Raw genomic sequence first — 23,734 nt, forward strand, 5'->3', positions numbered from 1 at the left:
CAAGATGGCCAGCTTGGGTCTCGCTCCATAAAGAGAAGCTTTTAAAGGGAAAGACCATAAGGTTGAAGGCCACAAATTTCAGAGTTTCCATTGTTACTTAAGGTCATACCAAGTACAGAGTAAAGCAGTAACTATATATTTTAAGCAAGATACATTTGAGTAAGATAAGACAGGGCATGGGGCTGCAGGATTACAGGGTCACAGGGTCTGTCAGTTATCCCCTGGGCCAAGGGATTTTTACAACCTATGACCAGCAATTAGCAGACATAGGAATGTTGACTCAAGTGGTGGAGGGTCACCTCCCCTTCTCTGAGAGTGGGGCTCAGGGGCTAGCCATGGCATTCCCAGTCATTAGAAGTTCCCTTTTCAGTGCCTAAGTTTTTTAACTTTTATTAATATTAATTTTTGATCTTTCAAGAGACTTACAGAGAATGGAAGGAATCCAACACATGAATTTGGAAGTCCCTGAAGAAGATTAAAAAAAATCAGGAAGAAGGAGGGCAGTGGTTTTTAATCCCAGCACTAGAGAGGCAGAGGCAGACAGGTCTTTGTGAGTTCAAGGCCAGCCTGGTCTACAGAGGGATAGCCAGGAATGTTACACAGAGAAATACTGTCTCAAAAAAAACCCAGAAAACAAAAACAAAACAAAAAAAGATTGGGTAGAGAAACACTTAAAAAAATAATAGCTTGACTGCCAGTGGTGGCCTACACCTTTAATTCTAGCACTTGGGAGGCAGAGGCAGGTGGATCTCTGTGAGTTTGAGACTAGCCTTATCTACAAGAACTAGTTCTAGGACAGCTTCCAAAGCCACAGAGAAACCCTGTCTTAACCCCCCCAAGAAAAAAGAAAGAGAGAGAGAGAGAGAGAGAGAGAGAGAGAGAGAGAGAGAGGAAGAAAAAGAAAGAAAGAAAGAAAATAATAGCTCAAAACTTCACAATTTTTGGCTGGGCAGTGGTGGTACATGCCTTTAATCCCAGCACTTGGGAGCAGCAGAGGCAGGCGGATCTCTGAGTTTGAGGCCAGCCTGGTCTACAAAGCTACACAGAGAAACCCTGTCTGGAAAACATAAAAAATAAAAAACTTTCCAAGTTTGATGTAATGTCTAGCTTTAAATCAACAGTCCAAGTGACTGGAGAGATGTCTCAGAAGTAAAGGGAACTTGCTGTTTTTCCAGAGGTCCAGAGATGGAGTCCAGCATCCAAGCCAGGCAACTCATAACCACATGTAACTGCAGCTCCAGGAGACCTGATGCCTCTAGCTTCTACTCATGGCATATATACTCCCAACACACACATAATTTTAAAACATCTTAAAAACAATGGGAGGGGCTGTAGGGATGGCTTAGTCGTTAAGAGCATTGGCTGCTCTTCCAGAGGACCCAGATTCTATTCTCACTACTCCTATGGCTGCTCACAACTGTCTATAACTCCACTTGTAACTCCAATTCCAGGGATCCAACACCCTCTTCTGGCCTCTGAAGACACCAGCTATGAACATGGTATATAAACATGCATGCAAACGAGCACTTACACACATTTTAAAAACAAAACAAAACCCCGGCTGGAATGCCCATTTATTTCTGAATTTCATCTGTTGAGACTCATGGGTCATGTGGTTCTAGAAAACACTCATGAGATAATGCAGTCAAAAGATTATTCTCTCAATATTATTTTGAGAACTGTTTTAACTTAGGAAACTATTTTTTATAGTTTATTTCTATTTTATGTACATTGATATTTTGCCTACATGTATGTCTGTGTGATGGTGCTAGATCCCCTTGGAACTGGGGTTATAGGCAGTTGTGAGCTGCCATGTGGTTATCGGGAATTGAACCTGGGTCCTCAGGAAGAGCAGCCAGTGATCTTAACCACTGAGCCATCTCTCTGGAGCCCCCCCCCCCCAGCAAACTCTTGGGAAGCCTCTTGAGTGCTACGATTGCAGGCATGTGTCATTATACCCAGCTTCAGAAATAATTTAATGCTTTTGCTTAACATAGAGATATTCAGATTTTATAATTTTAAAAATTAACTTTTATTGATTCTTTTTGATTTTCACATCACGCATCCCAACTGATCCCGTCTCCCCACTCCAACTCACATCCAACCTCTGCCCTTGCAATCTCCCCCACAAAACAAAACAAAATTTAAAGGAAAAAAAAAACAAAAACCAAACCAGGCCAACAAAGCAAAACAAGAAAGGAGGACAGAGAGAGAGAGAGAGAGAGAGAGAGAGAGAGAGAGAGAGAGAGAGAGAGAGAATTTTGTTATGAAAGCTGTGGTTTCACTATAATTTAGTCTTTTCATCTTCATTAGCAAGTGTTCATTGCCATGAGTCATTGGTCTGATTCGAGGCCTCTGTTCTCTGTCACCATCAACAATGAGCTCTCACCAGTCCAGTCTTGTGCTGGACTTCCCACCATTGTCTTACGTTGTGGAGATTCCATAGTTTTGGATGTGTAGGTTCATACCTTCTCCTGCTCCAACTGTCCATAGATGAAGTGGATGTTGGGGTGGGCTGACTCACATGCCCGGGCCTGGCCTGGGTGTCAGCTGGACTGGTTAGCCTGCCAGTTTTCCTCCATTGTCAACCCCCGCCATGCCCTCTGCAGCACTGCCTCAGCCAACCCATACCCATTGAAGCCTGCAGCAAGGTAGCCTGCTGCAAGGAGCAGGGCCAGTTCTCCTGCTCTCAGACCCTTGATATGGCTCACTCACACACTCACCACCTGGGTCAGCTCCACTGTCTTGCTCAGGTGAGGTGCAGGACCCTCTCTCCCACTTGTTGTAGGGGATATGGGGGCACCGCAAAGGGTGTGGAGGAGAGCATCTTTCACCCATGCCACCACATGGCAGCCTGGGAAGAATTCAGGGGTGGGGTCAGCTCTGCTCTACTCACACCCTCAGGGCTGGCCTGCATCCCCCAAAACAAGTCTGCTCTAGTGTGCTGCACAGAACCTAGCTACTGTAGGGCCATAGACCCAAACATGGTCCTCAGCAGCAGCCCTGGCCCAGAAGATACCATGGCCCCTGGTGACAGCACAGGCCATCCAGATCATCTTGGCCATGGTGGAGGCACAGCTCTCAGATGCCAACATGGTTAAGGCAGACCCTGGGCATCCATGTGGCCTTTGGTGGCAACAAGGGCCACTGGACATTAACACAGACCCTGGCTGTGGTTGGACCATGGACCCAGACATGGTCCTCAGCAGCAGCCTGAGCCCAGATGTCACCATGGCCCAAGTGGCAGCACAAGCCACCTGGATCAGCATTGCCCCCCCCTCCCACTCAGCAGCATGGCCCTTGTAGCAGCATGGCCCTCAGACACCAATATAGCCCCAGGTGGTAGCCCAGACTACAGGCCTCTGCACCACCCTTTCAGCTGCTTCAGAGCCTCCTTCTATTTTCATGTCTTTTTTTTATGTTGATTGTATATGTCAGAAAATATATAGTGTATCTGAGTCTGGCTTAGTTTACTTAATATTATAATATTCAGGTCCATCCATTTTGTTGCAAATGAAGTAATCTCATTTTTCCTTATGAATGAATAACACTCCATTGTGCACATATGCCGCATTTTCTTTATCCATTTTCCCCTTGATTGGCACCCAAGATTCTATCATTTCTTTTGTCTCTCGTTAATGTTCAGAATGTTTTCATTCTAATTGCTAGTCTTGGTAATCGATAACATCTTTTTTTTCTTTATTATCTTGATACAATCAATAGCCTAGATGTTTTGAAAGATCAAAGAATAAACTCCAAATTTCACTGGTGTTCTCTATTATTTTGCTGTTTTTATTTATACTGTGATATTTAGTTACTCCCTCTATTTTCCTTACATTGGCCCTTTTTTAGTTTCTTAAGGTAAAAGATATTTTTTAATTATTGGTTTTTAAATTTTTCCCTTTGAATTGTTCATAAAATTTCCCATGTGAACTGCATTTCTTATATTACCTTAATTTTTGATTTGGTAGAAGATATTTTCTGATTTCCCCAATTTGTTCTGTAATCACCAGTCATTTAGAAGCTGTGTGAGGAATTTATAATTTCCTTCTGTTACCCATTGAACGATAATTTTGTGAGGTCAGAGACTGTGTGACTTTGATCCTCTCAGGTGCACTATGCTTGCAATATAACCCTGCATACAGTCCCTGGAGAACATTTCAGTTGCACTGAAAAGTGTATGTAGAAAAAAGAGTGTATGTAGATACTGACTACAGCATTCTTGTTGACTGAAAGTGTTGCTCAGCTGCTCTGAAATCTTTCTGATTTGCTATTCCAGCAGTGTTACCACTTAGTGAGAAAGAAATATTGAGCCAGAAAGATGGTTCAGTGGGTAAAGGCATTTGCTACCAAGTCTGGCAGCTTGAGCTCAAACCCAGAGACCACACTGTGGCCTGTGTAACCTCCCTGGACACACATCCATTATACCCTCCCCCACATACCACAAATAAATGTAATTTTTAGAAATTTAAAGAAATATTGAAATACCTAAATATAATTCCTGAGTAGCCTTTCTTCTCTCCATTCAGTCAGTTTTTGTGTCACATATTTTGGGGCAGTGAGGTTGTGCTAGATACTATATTGGCAAGTACCATGCTCTGATGAGTTATTATAGTCCCTTTGTTATTATGAAATGTCCCTGCCTCTCTCTAGTGACATTTCTTATATTAAAATGTTTTAACATAACTTTCCCCAATCTCCTGTGATCATTATTTGTTTAATATAAATTTGCCCTGCTTTACATCCTCTCTCCAATTATTTTCACTCTTCTGTATGTTAAAGTATTTCCCCATTCGACAATGTAGACATTTTTATTTTTTAAAATGATTTACTTATTTATTATGTATACAGTATTTTGCCTGCATGTATCCCTATAGTCCAGAAAAGAGCACCAGACTACATTACAGATAGTTGGGAGTCACCATGTAATTGCTGGGAATTGAACTCAGGACCTCTGGAAGAATGAGCAGTGCTTTTAACCCCTGAGCTATCTCTCCAGCCTGACAAAATAGACTTTTAACCTTATTTCCATCACTGGTTGGAGCTTTTAATTCAGTAACACTTGTCATGCTCTTTTCTTCCTTTCATTTCTTCATGGTATTTTTAATTGTGCCAATTAAATTCTGTTGTTTTCTTTAAGCTAAGCACTGTATTTTTGAGATGCTGAGGTATTTAAAAAAAAAAAAAACTTGGTCTTTTTGAGAATCTCATATTGTAGCCGTCATTGGACTGGAACTGACATATACTTCATACTTCCCCTCAGACTTGCGCAATCAACCCTCCTGCCTCAACATCCTAAGCGCATTTTAGAGTCTCAGTTCCATGTGTGATGTGTTCTTCCACGCTTAGATGTACAAACTTCTGTTTAGCACATTTGACAAAAGAGGGTTAGAAAGAATTATATTTGTCTTGGATTGTCTTTGATATAGGCTCATTTACCTCGATAGAGCTGTAGCATTTAGTCAAGTGTCTAGTGATGCCGTAAATGTTTAGAGAATTTCTCATTTACTTAGGGATATTTAATGAAAAACAAGCACAATCGCACTTAAAAGAAGACGCACACACAGAAAGAAAAAAAAAAAAACTTAGAATGAGCCCTGAGTATAAGTATTGTAACGGTTTTATTAGGCTGTACAGTTCTTATTTATTTCCTCTTCAATAAGCATTTGTTGAACGACTACTCAACAGTTGGCATTGGGGAGTCAATGATGAGCAAGACATAAGCAGTTCTTCCCCAAAGGAGGTAACAATGTATTGGAAGAGTCAACAGAATAATCACACAAAGCACTTCAAAGGATGTGATCAGGTATGAGTGCATAAAAGGGATTCGAATGGATGCTGAGTCATAGCTCCTGTTTGAAAAACAAGCAGGAGTTTCAGAGACATAAAAGCTCGACATGCTAAAAACGCCCTGTGGTGAAAAAGAATGGCATTGGGGCGGGGGCACAAAACCTACATAGAGGAATTGTAGGTTGAGCCCAAGCCACTACCAAACTTACCAGGCTCTGCCAAGAATTTTGGACTTTTATCTCATGACCAGTGGGAACAGTAGAAAGATTTAGGGGAAATGTGACAGGTCAGACTTGTACTTTTAGAACTACTGGCAGTTGGGAAGTAATGGGACAAAGGTGAAGAAAGAGCAAGACAACAGAGAACTGCAACATCCATGTGGAAGAAGCAAAGGATGGAAGCTTGGACAAGGATAATGGCGGGTAGAACCTCAAAATGTGGAGGAATTTGGGTTGCATTTTTGAAGTAGGGTGATTGAAAATTCAACTAGCAAAATAGTTCTACTGAGTCAAACACCTGTTCCAATCTGACCGATTAATGAGGTTGGTGATAAGCCACAAGATGTCCCACTATCCCCCCCGAGAATCGCTGAAAGACCCTATGACACTCGGGCCTAAATGAAGACTCAAGGCAGTGTTCACCAGCCCATAAGAAAGGCCAACGCTTTCGTCCCTGGAGGTCATTTGTAGAGGCGTGGAACCACAGGGTTTCCTGGGCAACGCCATTGTCGCGCTCTAGGCGGGGGTGGGGTGAGGTAACCAAGGACAAGGTTGAAGAGAATCCGGAAGAGAGGGAGAGTGAAGAGGCGGGGAAAATGGGAAACAGGTGCTTCGGCCCGGGATATGGCGGATGATTCCAGTGTTCTCGCACACAGCTAGAGCGGAGAGTGGGAGGAGCCGAGGAGCGTGCCTGTGATTGGCTGACCGGAAGCACCAGGCCGCTTATGATTGGGCGAGGCGAGCCGGAGGCCCGAGTCTGTGGAGCGCGTAGGGTTCTGGGTAGCCAAGGCCTTGGAAGGGTCTTAACCGAAAGGGGGAGGGGGAGGCCGCCAACAAACGGCTGAGCTCATAATCCCGGCCGCGACCAAGCCGGCCGCCCCCTCCCCCATGGAGAGAGCCAGGCCGGAGCCGCCGCCGCCGCCGCGCCAACCGCCGCGGCGCCCACCCCACCGCGCCCGTTGCGCCCCGCTCCGCCCGCGCAGTCCGTCGAGGCCGCCACCTTCCGGGCCGCGGCCGCCGAGCGTTCTCAGTCGCCGCCGGGCCAGGCCGCGGCCGCCATCGCCGCAGTGGCCTCATCGTGCGGGGAGGCCGCGGCGGCAGGTGCGCAGGCTGGGACGCGGCGTCTGCTGCAAGTGAAGCCGGAGCAGGTGCTGCTGCTGCCACCCGGGCCACTGTTACCTCAGGCTCCAGACGAGGGTGCCGCCGCCGCCGCGTCGTCCGCGCAGGCGCGCCTGCTGCAGCTGAGGCCGGAGCTGCTGCTGTTGCCGCCACCGCCGCAGTCTGCAGCCGACGGAGGCCCTTGCAGGCCGGAGCTGCGGCCCATGCAGCCCAGGACGCTGCTCGTCAAGGCCGAGAAACAGGAGCTGGGGGCGGGCTTGGACCTGTCGGTGGGATCTCGGAGGACCACCGAGGTCGGCCCTAGAGCCTCCAGGTCCGCCAAGTTGGATGGCACCGGGAAGACCCTTGACGGGCGCCGAGGGGATGAGAAGAAAGCCAAACTGGAGGCAGAGGAGGCCTCGAGGGATGCGCTGAAAGGCGGGGAAGGCAGGAACCTGCTGGCCATCGGAGAAGGAGTCATCAAGACCGAGGAGCCAGACCGACTCAGGGACGACTGCAGGCTGGGCGCAGAGGCCGCGTCCAATGGCCTGGTCCATGGCAGCAAGGATGCTGTACTGGCTCAGCCGCCCAGTGCTTTTGGGCCGCACCAGCAAGACCTAAGGTTCCCTTTGACTCTCCACACGGTCCCTCCTGGGGCGCGTATCCAATTTCAGGGGCCTGCGCCCTCTGAGCTGATACGGTTGTCCAAGGTCCCCCTGACACCAGTGCCTATCAAAATGCAGTCCTTACTGGAGCCTTCTGTAAAAATTGAAACCAAAGATGTCCCCCTCACCGTGCTTCCCTCAGATGCAGGTATTAGAACGCAAGGGAACCTGGCTTTCACAGTTGTGTCAGAGTTGTCCATAGCAGACATACTAGCAGCAGTTCAGGAGCCGAAGCTCAGAAAATAGAATCACGGTACTGATTCTTGGCCCACACAGGGATCCTTTCTGATTGATTTGCCTGCATATTAGTAAATATACAATTAAGTGTGAAGGATTTCCACAATTTTTAAAAACCGTGAGATTTTTAAACTGAGATAAACTGAGTTAGATAATAGACATAACAGAATGCCTTGTTAGATAATACAGACCCCCCAGCTTATACAGAAGTAACATTTCAAATTTCCTGATAAAACCAATGTTTCAGGAAAAATGATGATAGCTGTTTATACTGATTATAGATGTTAACTTTAAAATGAGCAGTAAGTCTTCTCCTGGAGAAAACATTCAAATATAGCAGTGTAGCATTCTAAAAGTAAAGGCTTTCTGCAAATATTAGTAAAAGTAATAAGCTAAATTGTTTTTAAAAGGAGTGATATACTTGAAATAGTAGTGACTACAACTAAATACTACTTTCCAGTATTTTCAAGCATATAATTAGCACGTTCTTAGGATTAGTTCATACAAAACACTGTCACAAAATGTCAGAAAGTCATATCATTCTTCATATTTTCATGAGCTTTTATATTTATTGTGTTTTTTTTACTTTCAGTGCTGATTCTACCCACCCTACTCCTTTGCTTTTTACCTTTTACTATCCAAATCCAATATCCATAATATCCTTTTTCCTATTTATTTTGTGTGTGCATGTACACACATGCTCCCAAGCCCTTGTGTACACATACCACTTAACTACACCTGGTTTTTATATGGGTTTGGGAACTGAACCCAGGGCTTTATGCATACTAGGCAAACATTCTACCAACTGAGCTACATATACAGCATTCTTCTAAACATCTTTGCACATCTAAAACATTTTTACATACCAAGTAACCCTAAAATGAACTAATGTTCGAAGTTCATAGATAGTGCTTTTTTTTTTTTTTTTTTTTTTTTTTGAGACAGGGTTTTTCTATGTATCCCTGGCTGTTCTGGAACTCATCCTGTAAACTTAGGCTGGCCTCAAACTCATAGAGTTCCGCCTGCCTCTGTCTTCTAAGTGCTGGGATTAAAGGCATGCACCACTACCACCTGGCCATAGATAGTACTTTGATGAACTGCATAGGTATATAAATTTAGTGAATTTCCTTTATAGGAATTTTTAACTGGTACTGTGACTCAGGGTCACTTGTGTTATTTTTCTCCCAGAATATGAGACTAGTTTTAATGATTCACTGTGACAGAAACTTTACCTTCATAGTGAAAAACTGTGTTAGCATAAATCGTTTGCTTTGAAGGACATTACAGCTGCTTTTGTAAATGACTTCCTTCAAATACTTAAGTAAGATCTATGTAGTGCTAGGTGCATAGTTATGAATGAGTCATAGTTCCTGTCCTCAATGATAGACTAATTTTAGTGGGAAATAAACTAAATGTTAATTACTATTAGAGGTATTAATGAAGCTCATAGAAATAAGTAGCCATCCATTGAGTCTCTAGTTAATGAACAGTATCTTTAGCAATATTATACTTTCTAGGAGTCACTCTAAGCTACAATTTAGAATGCTGAGTTCAGGGACTATAAGGAATTTTGGAATACTAGCAATATTTTGACTGTATTGTAGTGTATGTTTTCTGGTACTTAAAATGTTAAGTATAGATGAAGGTACACTTCAGTCTAAAATTGCATACGTGGCACATTAACTTAGTCTCTTAATTTTTGTCATATAGGAATACCTGATACTCCCTTCAGTAAGGACAGAAATGGTCATGTGAAGCGACCTATGAATGCATTTATGGTTTGGGCAAGAATCCACCGACCAGCACTAGCCAAAGCTAACCCAGCCGCCAACAATGCAGAAATCAGTGTCCAGCTTGGTTTAGAGTGGAACAAACTTAGTGAAGAACAAAAGAAACCCTATTATGATGAAGCACAAAAGATTAAAGAAAAGCACAGAGAGGAATTTCCTGGTAATCAATGAAATGAACAAAGGCTCTTTCCAATTTCTTTTAAATTTATTTAGGTAAAGATTAAGTTAGGTTGAGATTTCCTTATCTATGTGTGAGAAAGAAAATAATGGCTAACATTATAATGATTGAATTAATACTTAGCATACATTTTCTTAAGTAGAAAACAGTTGTGAAATATCTGATCACACATTTGCCAACTAATGTAAATCAGGAGAGAAATGATTTGACTATAGGTTTGATTAAATACATATAGGTACATACTATATAAATTTCCATGGTTCTATTTTTTAGTATACTAGACATATTTAATAATCATGGCAACAGAAAAAACATAACTCACATTTAAAAGATAATTAAAATGGAGGAGTTAATATCCTGTTCCATTTTAATGTTAAATTGTTATCAGAACATAGTCTGGTATTTTGATTGATGGATTTATTCCTGTCATGATACAGTTTGAAATGAGTGATTCCTCCTCTTCAGGCATTGAGATAAAGATTGGGAACTATGCATTTTTTGTGGCTTATATAACTGTGCATAATGGGAAAATATATATATATATATATATATATATATATATATATGTCAACTCATTCTGTAGAGTGCAAACTCACAGAGATCTGCCTGAATCTACCTCCCAAGTGCTGGGATTAAAGGAATGCACCACCACTGCTTGACTAAGAATTTTTTCTGAAATGTAAGCAGAAATATTTTAGGAGGCAAGTTTCTGAGTTATCAAATGGATGGAACCAGTGATTTGTTCATATGACAGCATCACACTTCTGACTTTGAAGGAAATTAAGGTGTTTATAGTTTTAGTAGGTGCCAAGTCTTAGAAAGTGATTTCCTAGACCATGCATAAAAATAGTGACTGGTTATTAGTTACTGTTACATTGTAAGCTACCGACATTTGTATCTTACAGAGTGAGGAAAGAGGAGGAGATAAATAGTATCTTATAGGGTATTTTTCTTCAGTAGAAGAAAGGGCTTGGGTTTCAAACTCAATGACTGGTGTAGATTCTACCACAAAGCCACTCTCCCTGAATATAAGACATTTTGACATTCCTCTCTAGTATGGGTTACAAAATTAACAAAATAAGCTATGTGGATGTTAAAATGAACCATAGAGGATTTGTTCACAGAACTAGCATCATGGAGCTGGAAAATATACTTTTAGACAACCCATTTTATAAAACTTTTAAGGTGTCTTGTATTTTTAATATGAAAAGGCCAGAGTCTATGTATTCACATTAAAAAGTCTCTATCTTTTTGTTTAGGTTGGGTTTATCAGCCTCGTCCAGGGAAGCGAAAACGCTTCCCTCTAAGTGTATCCAATGTATTTTCTGGTACCACACAGAATATTATCTCTACAAATCCTACAACAATTTATCCTTATCGCTCACCTACCTACTCTGTGGTAATCCCCGGCCTTCAGAACACCATCACTCATCCAGTTGGTGAGTTGATCCTGTTGTAATTTGTAAATATATACATCAGAATTTTACCTCTTAAGTTGAAATTTGGTTTCTATTAAACTTAGAGTTTAAAGCAATAGGAAAGGAATACAATTAAGAGAGAAATCAAAAACATTAAATGAGAGAAGGAGCAAGAGCAGCTCAATGTGGACAGCTGATTTTTTTCAAGCAAGTCAGCATGAGCCCCCATATATTAGTCAGATAATAAAGGAAATGACTGTTGTAACTCAATAGGAAATAAGGATGTGTTTTACTTACAGAATCAAAAGATCCTTTGCTAATAATGGCTTATGAGGCATCTTGTTGTGGACATTAGTAAGGATACTAATCTATTGAAGACCATTCTCTTGCTGTTCCAGAAAAGCAATGGAAGCTATCTGTTTTCTCTAAATACTTGATTGGTTCATGTTCCTTACAGTCTGGTCTATGGATAATAGGAATGCTAAGTTGACACTCTCAAATCTTAACTGCCTGTTATCTTAGTGGCTTGTTCCCCCAGAACTTTTATAATTGTCTCTTAAAGTGTTATCCACTCATTATTGCTATGGCTTTTCTTAAAGCTGCTCTTCCTAGTTTCTGCCTGCCTGGATTCTCCTAATGATAATGCTGCCTTATGAGGTAGAGATGGATAGATCTTGGAAATTGAAAAATTACATTATCACTGTTTTTAATTAAAGATTTTTATTTTATGTATACCAGTGTTTTGTTTTCATATATGTTAAGTACACAGTGTGTGTGTGTGTGTGTGTGTGTGTGTGTGTCTGTGTGTGTGTGTGTGTGTGTGTGTGTGTGTGTGTGTGTGTCTGTGTCTGTGTCTGTGTCTGTGTCTGTGTGTCTGGTGCCAATCAGAAGAAGGTGCCAGATCCCCTGTGTCTGGAATTGTACTTTGGCATTGGGAATTGGTTGTAAGCTGCTGTTGGGCATTGGGAACTGAACTTGGGTCCTCTGCAAGAGCAACAAGTACTCTTAGCTGCTGGGCTGTCTCTCCAGCACTAATTTTCAGTGTCTTTTAAATTTTGTTATTTTAGCCATTGGAAGTAATAAAGCTGTACTTAAGATATCTCTATTCAGGTAAAAGATGCAGAAAGTTGGTTTGTAGCCTCAATTTTGCAATAAAGTCAGGCACTCTTAGTATTTCAAACTGTGCTTCCCTGTATCTTTGGTTTTTGCATTGTTAGGTATTATTTTTTTATTTCAGTACATGGGTTTTTTTTGTTGCCCTCCCATAAGACTTTAATTGCATCTATTTTGTTCATTTTTTTAAAAAAGATTTTATTTCCGTATACAATGTTCTTTCTGGCGCCTGAAGAGGGCGCCAGATCTCATTATAGATGGTTATGAGACACCATGTGGTTGCTGGGAATTGAACTCAGGTCCTCTGGAAGAACAGTCAAGTGCTCTTAACCTCTGAGCTATCTCTCCAGCCCCTATTTTGTTCATTTTTAAGTGCTCATGTTTCCCAGGAACAGATTCATCAATGTTCTTATTTGAAGCAGTTGAACTTTTACACAGCAAATTACTTTTATCCTCTGTGCAAAGATGTGGGATAGAAGAAGACTAAAAATGTTTTTTTTGTGATATTGGGAAGATTTGTGCATCCTGATTTTGTTATTTAAGTATGGTAAACAGAATTATAGGAAGCAGTTCAGAAACATAATACAACAGTAAACAAAAGCATGATAATGAGTCTTTGTTGGCTACTTTTAAAAATTGTTTGCAGTACCATGTATTTCTTGTGAGGGTCAGCGAGAGTAAAGATTCATTTCCTGGGTCTCAAATGATAAGCAGAAACATTTTGTACAGATAATTTAAAAATGGTTTTTAGATAAGTATCATTCATGGTGATATTTATTTGCTACCATGCTGTTCAGTTTTGCAATTTTGAGATAGGTTAAATTATTCTCATCAGGTTGGTATAATATTACTTAGAAGTGATAGTGTAACTAGGAAGTTTGGAAATTTCACAACCTAAAGCATACATAAAATTATTAAAGTTAATGAATAGACTATCAATAAGTCCCTTAAGGAACCATAGTTATTGGCCAGGCATGGTAGTGCACATGCCTTTAGTCCAAGAACTTGAAAGGCAGAACTCAGTTCCTGTGAGTTTGAGGACAGCCTGGTCTATAAAACTAGTTCCAGGATAGTCAGGTTTCAAAACACAGAGAAACTCTGTTTTGAAAAAACAAACAAAAGAACCATAGTTAAATCTTTGCAGGCAGTGATTTTAGTACCTTTCTGCTTTGTTTCTCTCAACTAGTTTCATGTGCTAAATATAAAATCATGGTAGTTTTTTATTTTAAACATGTATTTTAAACGTGTATTTTTGTGGAGGAAAGATGAAGGTAATGAGGCACGATTTTTCTTTTACAGAAATAATTCTTTTTTCTGGTAATTTTTGTACATGTATGATACTCTATAGATGACCAACTTTTTAGGTACAGAAAGTAGACTCACTAAACTAGTGTGCTCCAGGTCATCATTTGAATAACTAGAAGTTGTTCTTGTTTTGTTTCTGTTGCTGTGATAAAATATCCTTAGGGGGGAGAAAGGGTTTATTTTAACTCAGAGTTGCAAGTTTAGTTCATCTCAGGAAAGTAAAGGAGCAGGAATTTAAAACATCACATCCACCATTAACATCAGAGAGACTAAATGAATGTATGTTGCTTACTGTCTTGCTTGCTTGTGTTAAGCTCCATTTCTCTATTCTTAACAGGACCTCCTGCCTAGGGAATGGTACCACTCGAAATCCCATATCAATTAATACAGTCTCCTACAGACATACCTACAGGCCAACTCAATGTATAAAATCCCTCATTCAGACTCTTCCCAAGTGATTCTAGGTTGTATGAAGTTGATATTAAAAGTTAACCGTCACAGAAATGATACAGATTTAGCAAAATTGTTCTGGCAGAAGCTATTTCTATCTGCATTATCTAATATCTTATGCTTTGAGTTTATTTACAATAATTATGATAATGGAACTTGGGATGTCTTTTTATTTGTCAGTTTGTAAACTTCCCATTATAGTGTATTGACGTAGGATTCTCAAACTTCCTTCTGTGAAAATTAGGGTTCTGGAGTCCTAAGATATTTAGTAGGAAGGATTGTGTTATCTCCACTGTCTCTTCAGTTGCCTCTTAAAACGATTACTGCTAAGCCAGCAGTTTTCAACCTGTGGATCATGACTCCTTAGGGAAGTCAAAAGGGTTTCATATCAAATATTTAAAATTCATAACAGTAGCAAAATTAGTTATGAAATAGCAATGAAATAATTTTATGATTGGGTGTCACCACAACATGAGGAATTGTATTACAGGGTTGCAGTGTTAGGAAGGTTGAAAACCACTGGTATGAGCAGTTTCAATGATTTTGTTCTTTCTGGTAAAGAATTTATCAAGTCAGGTAGTGTTGCCTTATAGTCATTTGGTTTTTGTTAATTTAGTTTCCTTCTAAATGCCTGATTTAAAAAAGGAAGGTGTGTGTGTGTGTGTGTGTGTGTGTGTGTGTGTGTGTGTGTGTGTGTGTGTGTTTGTTTGTCTTCTGTGTCTGTGTGGCCACATTCTTCTGGATCTTGAGTTAAGGTTGTGAGGCACTTGATGTGGATGCTAAGAGTCAAACTTGGGTCCTCTATGAGAGTAGTTAAATGTTTTTAACTGCTAAGCCATCTCTCCATCCTCCAACAGTCTAATTTTTATTTGCACCAACTTTAAACATGTAGACTACTTTTTTCACACAAGATTTTAATAGGTTTCTCTTAATTTGACTAGTTAGCTTAACAAGCTTTATGATTTAGGAGTATGCTTTTTCTTCTTTGTTGTCACATAAACAACCACTTAACTATGAATTTTTTACTTTAGTTATCCTGCCCTAAACAACATTTGTGATAAAAAGTGAATAAAATTGCATTATTCAATTAGTGATTTAGAAATGCATTACTAAATATTTCATACAAAATTCATGGATTTTCTAGTAATCTTTCCTTTTATTTGATGCTCAGTCAAGCTTGCTTCATGTTCCTGTGTGGTTTACCAAGCCTACTTGTTCTAATAAGCAACCTTTTGCACTGAACCTACTTCATCTCATTAAGATAGTAAAATACTTGAAAATTGAATATATACTCAGGATTTTTTGCCCATGAATCCATCTCCACTATCTGCTGAGTGAATTCAGTACCGTAGTTTCAAGGTTGCCTATCTGACCTCTCTACTGCCTAATTTTTATCTAGCACCTGCTATGGGCCATGTTGTGTTAGGGACAAATGTTATGTTTCCATAGACCCTCTTGTCAAAGATTTCATAATGTAGAGAAAATAGATACAGATAACCGTAAGCATTCTGTTCCCTTGATCAAACTACAGCAGCTTCTTGATTTTTTATTTTTACATTACATTGCTTACTCCGTCTCATGTTAAATGTCACACAATAAGCTCTTCTCCTTCTAGTTTTGAAAAGTGCTTATGGCATGATTGTCCAGAATCCTCTTCAGGTATATTAACAAATGGCTTAGGGGCCACTTCTGCCAGAATCCTCATTTTATATAAGCATTCACATTTATATACAAGCTTTGGAACTTCTGTAGAATATACATTTGTTTTACTTACTGTTAAATGTCTACTTGACACAGATGCATTTTTCATTATTGAGTTTTTAATATTTTATTTGTCCAGCCTAAGATCAGTTTTATTGATTATATAATCACTTAGTTGATAGTCTTTTACTCTCCAGAACACATATACTTTCTCTAAATGTTTTACTTACATTTATGACCTGAAACAGTCCTGGCTGTCCTGGAACTCACTTTGTAAACCAGACTGGCCTCAAATTCACAGAGATTCGCCTGCCTCTACCTCTGGGATTAAGGCATGTGCCACCACATCCAGTTTATACTTCTTACTTAAATAAAACAGGAGGGAAGAAAATGTCCATGACTCTAGTACTGTTCTAATCCAAAAGTCAGCAGGTCTATCTGTCTTGGCCTTAAGATCCATTCTAAGAAGATGTTATGTCTATTAGAAACTCAGATCTGCCCCCAAATGTCCTTTAAAAGTTCTATAATTTAAGGCAGAACAAACCATTTTGACCTTGAACCTGTAGTAGCTGTGGTTGTGGTTGTCAACAGGCATGGATGGGAGGGGCTCCATACTCTTAAGGCCTCCCACCTGAGCCATTGGGCTAGTGATAGATTCTGGTTGTGTACTGGTGAGCCCACCAGGCTCAAATGGATGGTCCCATGGACACACAGGTGACCCTGGTTAAACTCAATGGGCCACAAAACAAAAGGACATGAATATGGAGAAGGGGGTTTGTCAGGGAAGGTTCACAGGTGTGGAAAGGACATGAAAAAGATTGGAGCATGAGAGTGCAGTGAATGCATTAAAATGTGTGAAATTGTCAAATAACAGTTAATAAACATCTACTTTATTAAAACCAGCAATAAAGAAAAGTAGCTTGGTTCTTCATTGTAAGTTCTCATGAGGAGGCAGGGAGGACACTCACATGGTTCCATCTTGTCTTCTTGACCTCTTTATTACCTCTTTGTCTTCTTTAAACACCACTTTTCTAACAATGGCCCATATATCCTTTCCAATTCTCAGTCTCCCCACCTCTCTTCTCTTTACCCCAAGCTACATGCTGATCCTCCTTTATTAACTCTATAAAGCTACTTTAAAAGAAAATAGAAAAAAGTGGTCTGGCCTCAGTCTCTGCCATGTGCTAATGCCTCACTGTTCATTCCAATCATGCAACAGAAGTCTGGTGGCATCCTCCAATTGTGTGCCACCTGCAGTGAGTGGTTTCTTCCTCTTTGGGACTGGGTGATAGGAGACACGCAGGAATTATTTATGGCTGTACTGGTTTTTTTTTTTTTTAATACTTGAATTGGTTATTTGGGTTTTGAATTTTTCCTCTTTTGTCCTTATGTATCTAAAACTGCTCTCTACTTCATGTAATAATTGGACAGTTCTGGCTATTTTTACAGCAAGCTTATGTTTTACTCACATAGGGATGTTTCTGGTTGGTAAATAAATCTCTTTCAAAAGATAGTTAACGGATGAAGGCTTTTTTTCTCCTGTAGCTCTGACATCATTAAAACGTGGCCTCCAGGGGCACTGTATTCATACATTTGAACCTGTACAAGGCAGTAAGAAAATGGAGGACCACATGTGAGTGCATTCATTATACCAGTGATGGAAATTGCTTATATTGTATGTATTACATAGCCCTTGCAAGAGAGGCTAGGACATTGTAGTCTTGCTGTGTCCTAGAAGTCACATTATTGGCTGGTTTCCCGTGGTTGGCATCTACTATACCTTAACAACTGTTAGTTATTAGAGCTCTGAACTTTTTCTCAGTCTTCCATATCAGTGCTTATTAAAGGTTATACACTTTTAACCTCCTCCTTACCAACCTGAACCTTGACATTTAAAGATACTGTATTTCTGGATAACTGTGTAACAAAATATAGTTGTTGATAAATGTTACTTTTTTTGTCATTAAATGAAAGCATGAATATCACCCCAGGCCTCATTTCCATCTCTTAGAACTGTCTTAGGTAGAAAGAGCATTGGGAAAAATATGTTCCCTTTCAATGACTGAAACTTGATCAATAGTTCTGTACAGTTCTTGTAACTTATTTTTTTCTGATAACTGAGTGCTTACGCAGGGGATAAGAAAAAGAACTCAACATCAGAGGTAGACTATTAATTTATTGAGTATGGTAATAATTCAAGAAATAAAAATTTGAGAGATTTTACACATTTTCCTGGCCACGTGATTGTTGCAGGGTACTTTGTCTCCTTATAGCAGATCAGTGTAGAAGCACTATCAGCTTAGTTTAATTGTTTTTCCTTCAGTCAAATAAACTTTAAGGATTGGTGTGGGCGTATATATGAGTGTATGTGCACTTGTATGTGGGTACAGATATGTGCCTTTGCTTGCATGCCTGTGTACAGAGGCCAGAAGAAGTGGTTGAATCCTTGAAACTAGAGTTAACAGGTGCCTGAGGGACCCCCTAGCTTATTATGAGAATGTTGAGATCTGAATTCAGGTCCTCATGATTGCAAAGCAAGTACACTTAATCACTGAGCCATGTCTCCAATCCCCTCTTAACTGTTTTTTTAAATCAGATTCTTGGCTAGATCCTGGTAATACAAACATGAATAAAAATACTTGGCATGGTGATACATGTCTGTTATCCTAGCATGCAGCAGTGTGAGGCAGGATGATTGGGAGCCTGAGGCCAGTCTGGGCTAACAAGATGAGGACAGCTTCTTTTATAACCTTCTCCTGTACTTCATTGGGTCAGAAAAAAGAGAGAGGTATTATCTGGATAAAGTTGAAAGGTCTGCATTTTGGGCCTCTGAGAGACATTTCTAACTTCAGTGTCTGTACTTGGACTGTGATCTTGTTAACAGTTACCTAGCCAATTGGAATACACTGGGTATTCCAAAGGCTTCTATTTGTATTTTGTCATGAATGCTTAGTTCAATTTAGTCTATGTGTTGTTTTGGAAAACAGCATCTCAGGCAGCAGTACTGTCTTCTTTGGGAGTGGAAGAATAAATCACATGACTCTTTTACTTACCTTTAAGAATTCTGTCCTTACCAATCATGTCCTGCCAGTATTGTTTCCAAGACTGTCACAATGGCTAACCCAGGATAAATTATATTCTTTTTTGGAGATTTCCAGCTTTAGTCACTTTGAATGAAGTAAAGTGAAATGATTTTCTTGCTAATTTTTTTCAACTAAAAAGTGCCACAATTTTTAATGTAGAGAAGTATGCAAAATGAAAGAAAATGCCCACAGTGATACCCTGAAATTTCTAGTTATATGAAAATAAAATAAGTATATTTCAGGCTGATGAAAACCTAAATACTATGAATTGAATATCTAGATTCTCCTACTACCCATGTATCTTATCTTGTATTCCTAGAAGATTATTCCTTAAATGATAATTGTTATTTCACCATTTTAATATATATATTCTTCTAAATTATTAATAGAAATGTTAATCATTTATTTACCTCTCCAAGTTGAGGACTTGCCTCTTTTGTGCTAGGCAGAAGCTGAGCATGGGGATACAGTAGTGAATAAAATAAAAGATCTCTCTTCTTATGACACTCAAAGGCTAGTTGGAAAAGAGGAAAATGTAAATTCACAAGAAAATACAATGACTTCAAAATTGTCAGATTACTTGTAAATAAAGGAGAGAGTGGTTTGATATGATACCACTACTAGGTGAAGGTAGATAGTGACCACTCCTTCAAAGTTCCAGTTCACAGGGTGGTGGATACCAGTAGTGATCTTATTAATGGTTAACTTCTGCTATTTTTATTTCTGAAGGTGAAGCCTCACCTGCTATCCAGCTCCCCACACCTGCAGTCCAGCGCCCAAGCCCCATCACACTTTTCCAGCCCAGCGTCTCCAGCACTGGCCCGGTGGCCGTCCCGCCTCCAAGTCTGACGCCCCGCCCAGCACTCCCACCTCAGCGCTTTACTGGGCCTTCCCAAACTGACGTTCATAGGCTTCCTTCGGGAACCAGTCGCTCTGTGAAGAGACCTACTCCAGTCTCTCTGGAGAGCTCCAGCAGAATTCCAGCTGGTGCAAGTACTGCCCATGCCAGATTTGCAACCTCACCTATCCAGCCTCCCAAGGAATATGCCAGCGTTTCCACGTGTCCCAGAAGCACTCCAATTCCTCCAGCTACTCCCATTCCACACTCTCACGTCTATCAGCCCCCGCCCCTTGGCCATCCAGCCACATTGTTTGGGACACCACCACGATTCTCGTTTCATCACCCTTACTTCCTGCCTGGACCTCATTACTTCCCGTCAAGGTAAACGAACAGTTTTCTACCTCTTGCCTAAAAATACTCCTAATATGTTAGTATTTTGGAACACATTTCTTTCTCTCCCTCCCCCCTTGGTTTTATAAGGCTGGGTTTCTCTGGGTAGCCCTGGCTGTCCTAGAACTTGCTCTATAGACAGTGAACTCAAGAGATCCACCTGCCACTGCCTTCTGAGTGCCTGGAGTGAGGCTTTTCTTTTCTGAAAACTTGTCTTCCTCAATCAGGCTTCTTTTCAGCTGTGGAGGCTAAGAACCAAACAGTTCCACATAAAGGGATGAAGGGGCCACATGAGGACCCAGGGAGCTAGAGCTAGAGAGAATGCATTGCCATCTATTGGGGCAGCTGTTTCTCCACTCCAGCCAGCTCTTTCCATATGAGAATATGGTTTCAGTATTGCCAAATGTGTTTTCATAGGAAACAGTTATGAGTAGCAGTTATGAGTAGCCAGCCCCATGATCCCTTTATTGAAGCTGTGTTTCACCAAAACGATTTGTGTGGCATCTTGTTAAAATGCAGACACTGTTAGGTGTCCGGTACAAGAATAGCCTTAGCATGCTTGCAATTCTGCATTTCTAATAGGCTCCCAAGGGATGTCAGTTCTGTTTACTTAAGGACCACATTTTGAATAATAAAGGTGGAAAAGGGAAGGTTTTCAAGAGAGGTGGTATGAGTAGTTTAAAGTTACACTTCCTCTCTGTGCCCATTACTAAACCAGAGACGTTCCCATATAAATTACCAGTAATGAAATTGGTTTTCATAGGGAAATATCATGGGAAAGCAAATTGAAACTTCACTTTGCAAATATCCTCTACTTCTCTGTTGCTGTTAAGTATACAGACACAGTTAAGGTTGATTGAAATATTAAAATGTGTGATACCAATCTTACTGTTACATAGATTAACTAATAGGAAGTTAGACTTTCTTGCCATGACAAGGTTTATAGGATTTGATTATTAATGTACACATTCTCTGATACTTTAAAGAGCATTTTATAAGAAGGCTTTTGAAAACAAGCACTTATAATACTGAACTATGCCTCTAATCAGCAATAGTAAATGAAGTGGGTACATAATAATATTGTACTTCCTAAGCTTCAATTTGATTGGATTTTGGAATGCCAAAGCAGTATATCAAATGTAAATATCAAGATAATTGACTTTTTTTCAAAAAGGAAATCGAGATTTATAATTTCATACTTAAAATCCTTTGTAATTATTTTCTGACTTTTGTCCATATGTATCTGATGACAAGTTTCCTCAGGGAATTGGTTATCTAATTATGCTTCCTTAACTAGAAAAATCTAGTATGTGTAAATGGCAAAGTTAACTGGTTTCCTTTTAGTTTTCCTTGCCTCTAAATTGATAATGGGTTTTCATAAGGAATATTTCCCCCTAATTGCTTCAATACAATTATTGTAATGGTGGGTATCTGAAAAGCAAATATTTTGTGTGTTTATTGTTTATTATATGTTTTAACAAAAATTAAATTGGTTAGGCATTTTAGAACAATCTTATTTTACTTAACAATCCTAGTTCCCTCCCTCCCATCTTTCCACTGCCCCCACCATCTCCCCATCTCACCTCCTATCCACACCTCATAGAGGGTGAGGCCTCCTATGGGGAATCATAAAATTCTGTCACATCATTTGACTGTATCTAGGCTAAGCAAGGTATCCCTCCAAAGGGAATGGGCTCCAGAACACCAGTTCATGCACTAGGGATAAATACTGATTCCACTGCCCCAGCCCCATAGATTTCCCAAGCCCCCAGCTGACACCCACATTCAGGGGGGCTAGTTCAGTCTTACACAGTTTCTCAGCTATCAATTTGGAATCAGTGAGCTCCCAGTTGCTCAGGCCAACTGTTTCTGTGGGTTTCCCCAACATGGTCTTTGTTCATTTTATCACTCCTCCCTCTCAACAACTGGACTCAATGAGTTCAGCCCAGTACTTGCTGTGGATCTCTGCTTCTGCTTCCATCAGCTACTGGATGAAAGGCTCTATGATGGCATTTAAGGTAGTCATCAGTCTTATTATAGGGAAAGGGCATTTAAGGTACCCTCTCCACTATTGCTTACATTCTTAGTTGGGGTCATCTTTATGGATTCCTGAAAATTTCCCTACTGCCAGGTTTCTCATTAACTCCATAAATGGCTCCTTCTATCAAGGTATCACTTTCCTTGTTCTCCCTCTCTGTTCTTCCCCCAACTTTACCTTCCTGATCCCACCTGGTCTCCTCCTTCCTCCCCTTTCCCCCTTCCGCTCTCTCCTACCACCCTCTCCCCTCCCCCATGCTCCCAATTTACTCAGGAGATCTTGTCTATTTCCCCTTCTGGGGGGCAGGGGTTCATGTATGTCTCTCTTAGGGTCCTCCTTGTTTCCTACCTTCTCTGGGGTTGTGGATTGTAGGTGATTATCCTTTGCTTTATGTCTGATATCCACATATGAGTGAGTGAGTATATATTATATTTGTCTTTCTGTGTCTGGGATGCCTCATTCAGGATGATTTCTTTTAGTTCCATTTGCCTGTGAATTTCAAGGTTTCATTCTTTTACCACTGAGTAGTACTCCATTGTGTGGATGTACCACATTTTCCTTATCCATTCTTTGATTGAGGGGCATCTAGGTTATTTCCATGTTATGGCTATTGCAAATAATGCTTCTATGAACATAGTTGAACAAATGGCCTTGTGGTATGAGTGTGCATCCTTTGGGTATATGTCCAAGAGTGTTATTGCTGGGTCTTGATGTAAAACAATTCCCAATTTACTGAGAAACTGCCATACTGATTTCCACAGTGGCTGTACAAGTTTGCACTCCCACCAGCAATGGGGGAGTGTTACCCTTACTCCACATCCTCTCCAGCATAAGCTTTCATTAGTGTTTTTGATCTTAGCCATTCTGACAGATGTGAGATGGTATCTCAGAGTTGTTTTGATTTACATTTCCCTGATGGCTAAGGATGTTGAACAATTTCTTAAGTGCCTTTCCGCCATTTGAGATTCCTCTGTTGAGAATTCTCTATTTAGATCTGTACCCCATTTTTAAACTGGATTATTTGGTGTTTTGGTGTCTAGTTTCTTGAGTTCTTTGTATATTTTGGAGATTAGCCCTCTGTCAGATGTGGGGTTGGTAAAGATCTTTCCCCATTCTGTGGGCTAATGTTTTGTCTTGTTGTCTGTGTCCTTTGCCTTATAGAAGCTTCTCAGTTTCAGGAGATCCCATTTATTAGTTGTGGATCTCAGTGTCTATGCTACTGGTGTTATGTTCAGGAAATGGTCTTTGCCAATGCCAATGGGTTCAAGGGTACCTCCCACTTTCTCTTCTAAGTGGTTCAGTTCACCTACAATCCACAACCCCAGAGAAGGTAGGAAACAAGGAGGACCCTAAGAGAGACATACATGAACCCCTGCCCCCCAGAAGGGGAAATAGACAAGATCTCCTGAGTAAATTGGG

At 40.4% G+C, this 23,734-nt stretch overlaps 1 protein-coding gene across 1 annotated transcript in view; it reads left to right on the forward strand.

The window, feature by feature from the left end:
- Positions 1-6,896: 6,896 nt before the first annotated feature.
- The window catches only part of Sox30 (SRY-box transcription factor 30), a 37,268-nt gene continuing 20,430 nt past the window's right edge, over positions 6,897-23,734 (forward strand). The window contains 5 exon segments of the mRNA XM_027424845.2: positions 6,897-6,947; positions 6,950-7,919; positions 9,719-9,958; positions 11,236-11,415; positions 19,776-20,268. Coding sequence (XP_027280646.1) covers positions 6,897-6,947; positions 6,950-7,919; positions 9,719-9,958; positions 11,236-11,415; positions 19,776-20,268 — 1,934 coding nt within the window.

Source organism: Cricetulus griseus, chromosome 7 (genome assembly GCF_003668045.3).
Source record: "Cricetulus griseus strain 17A/GY chromosome 7, alternate assembly CriGri-PICRH-1.0, whole genome shotgun sequence".
Lineage (NCBI taxonomy): Eukaryota > Metazoa > Chordata > Mammalia > Rodentia > Cricetidae > Cricetulus > Cricetulus griseus.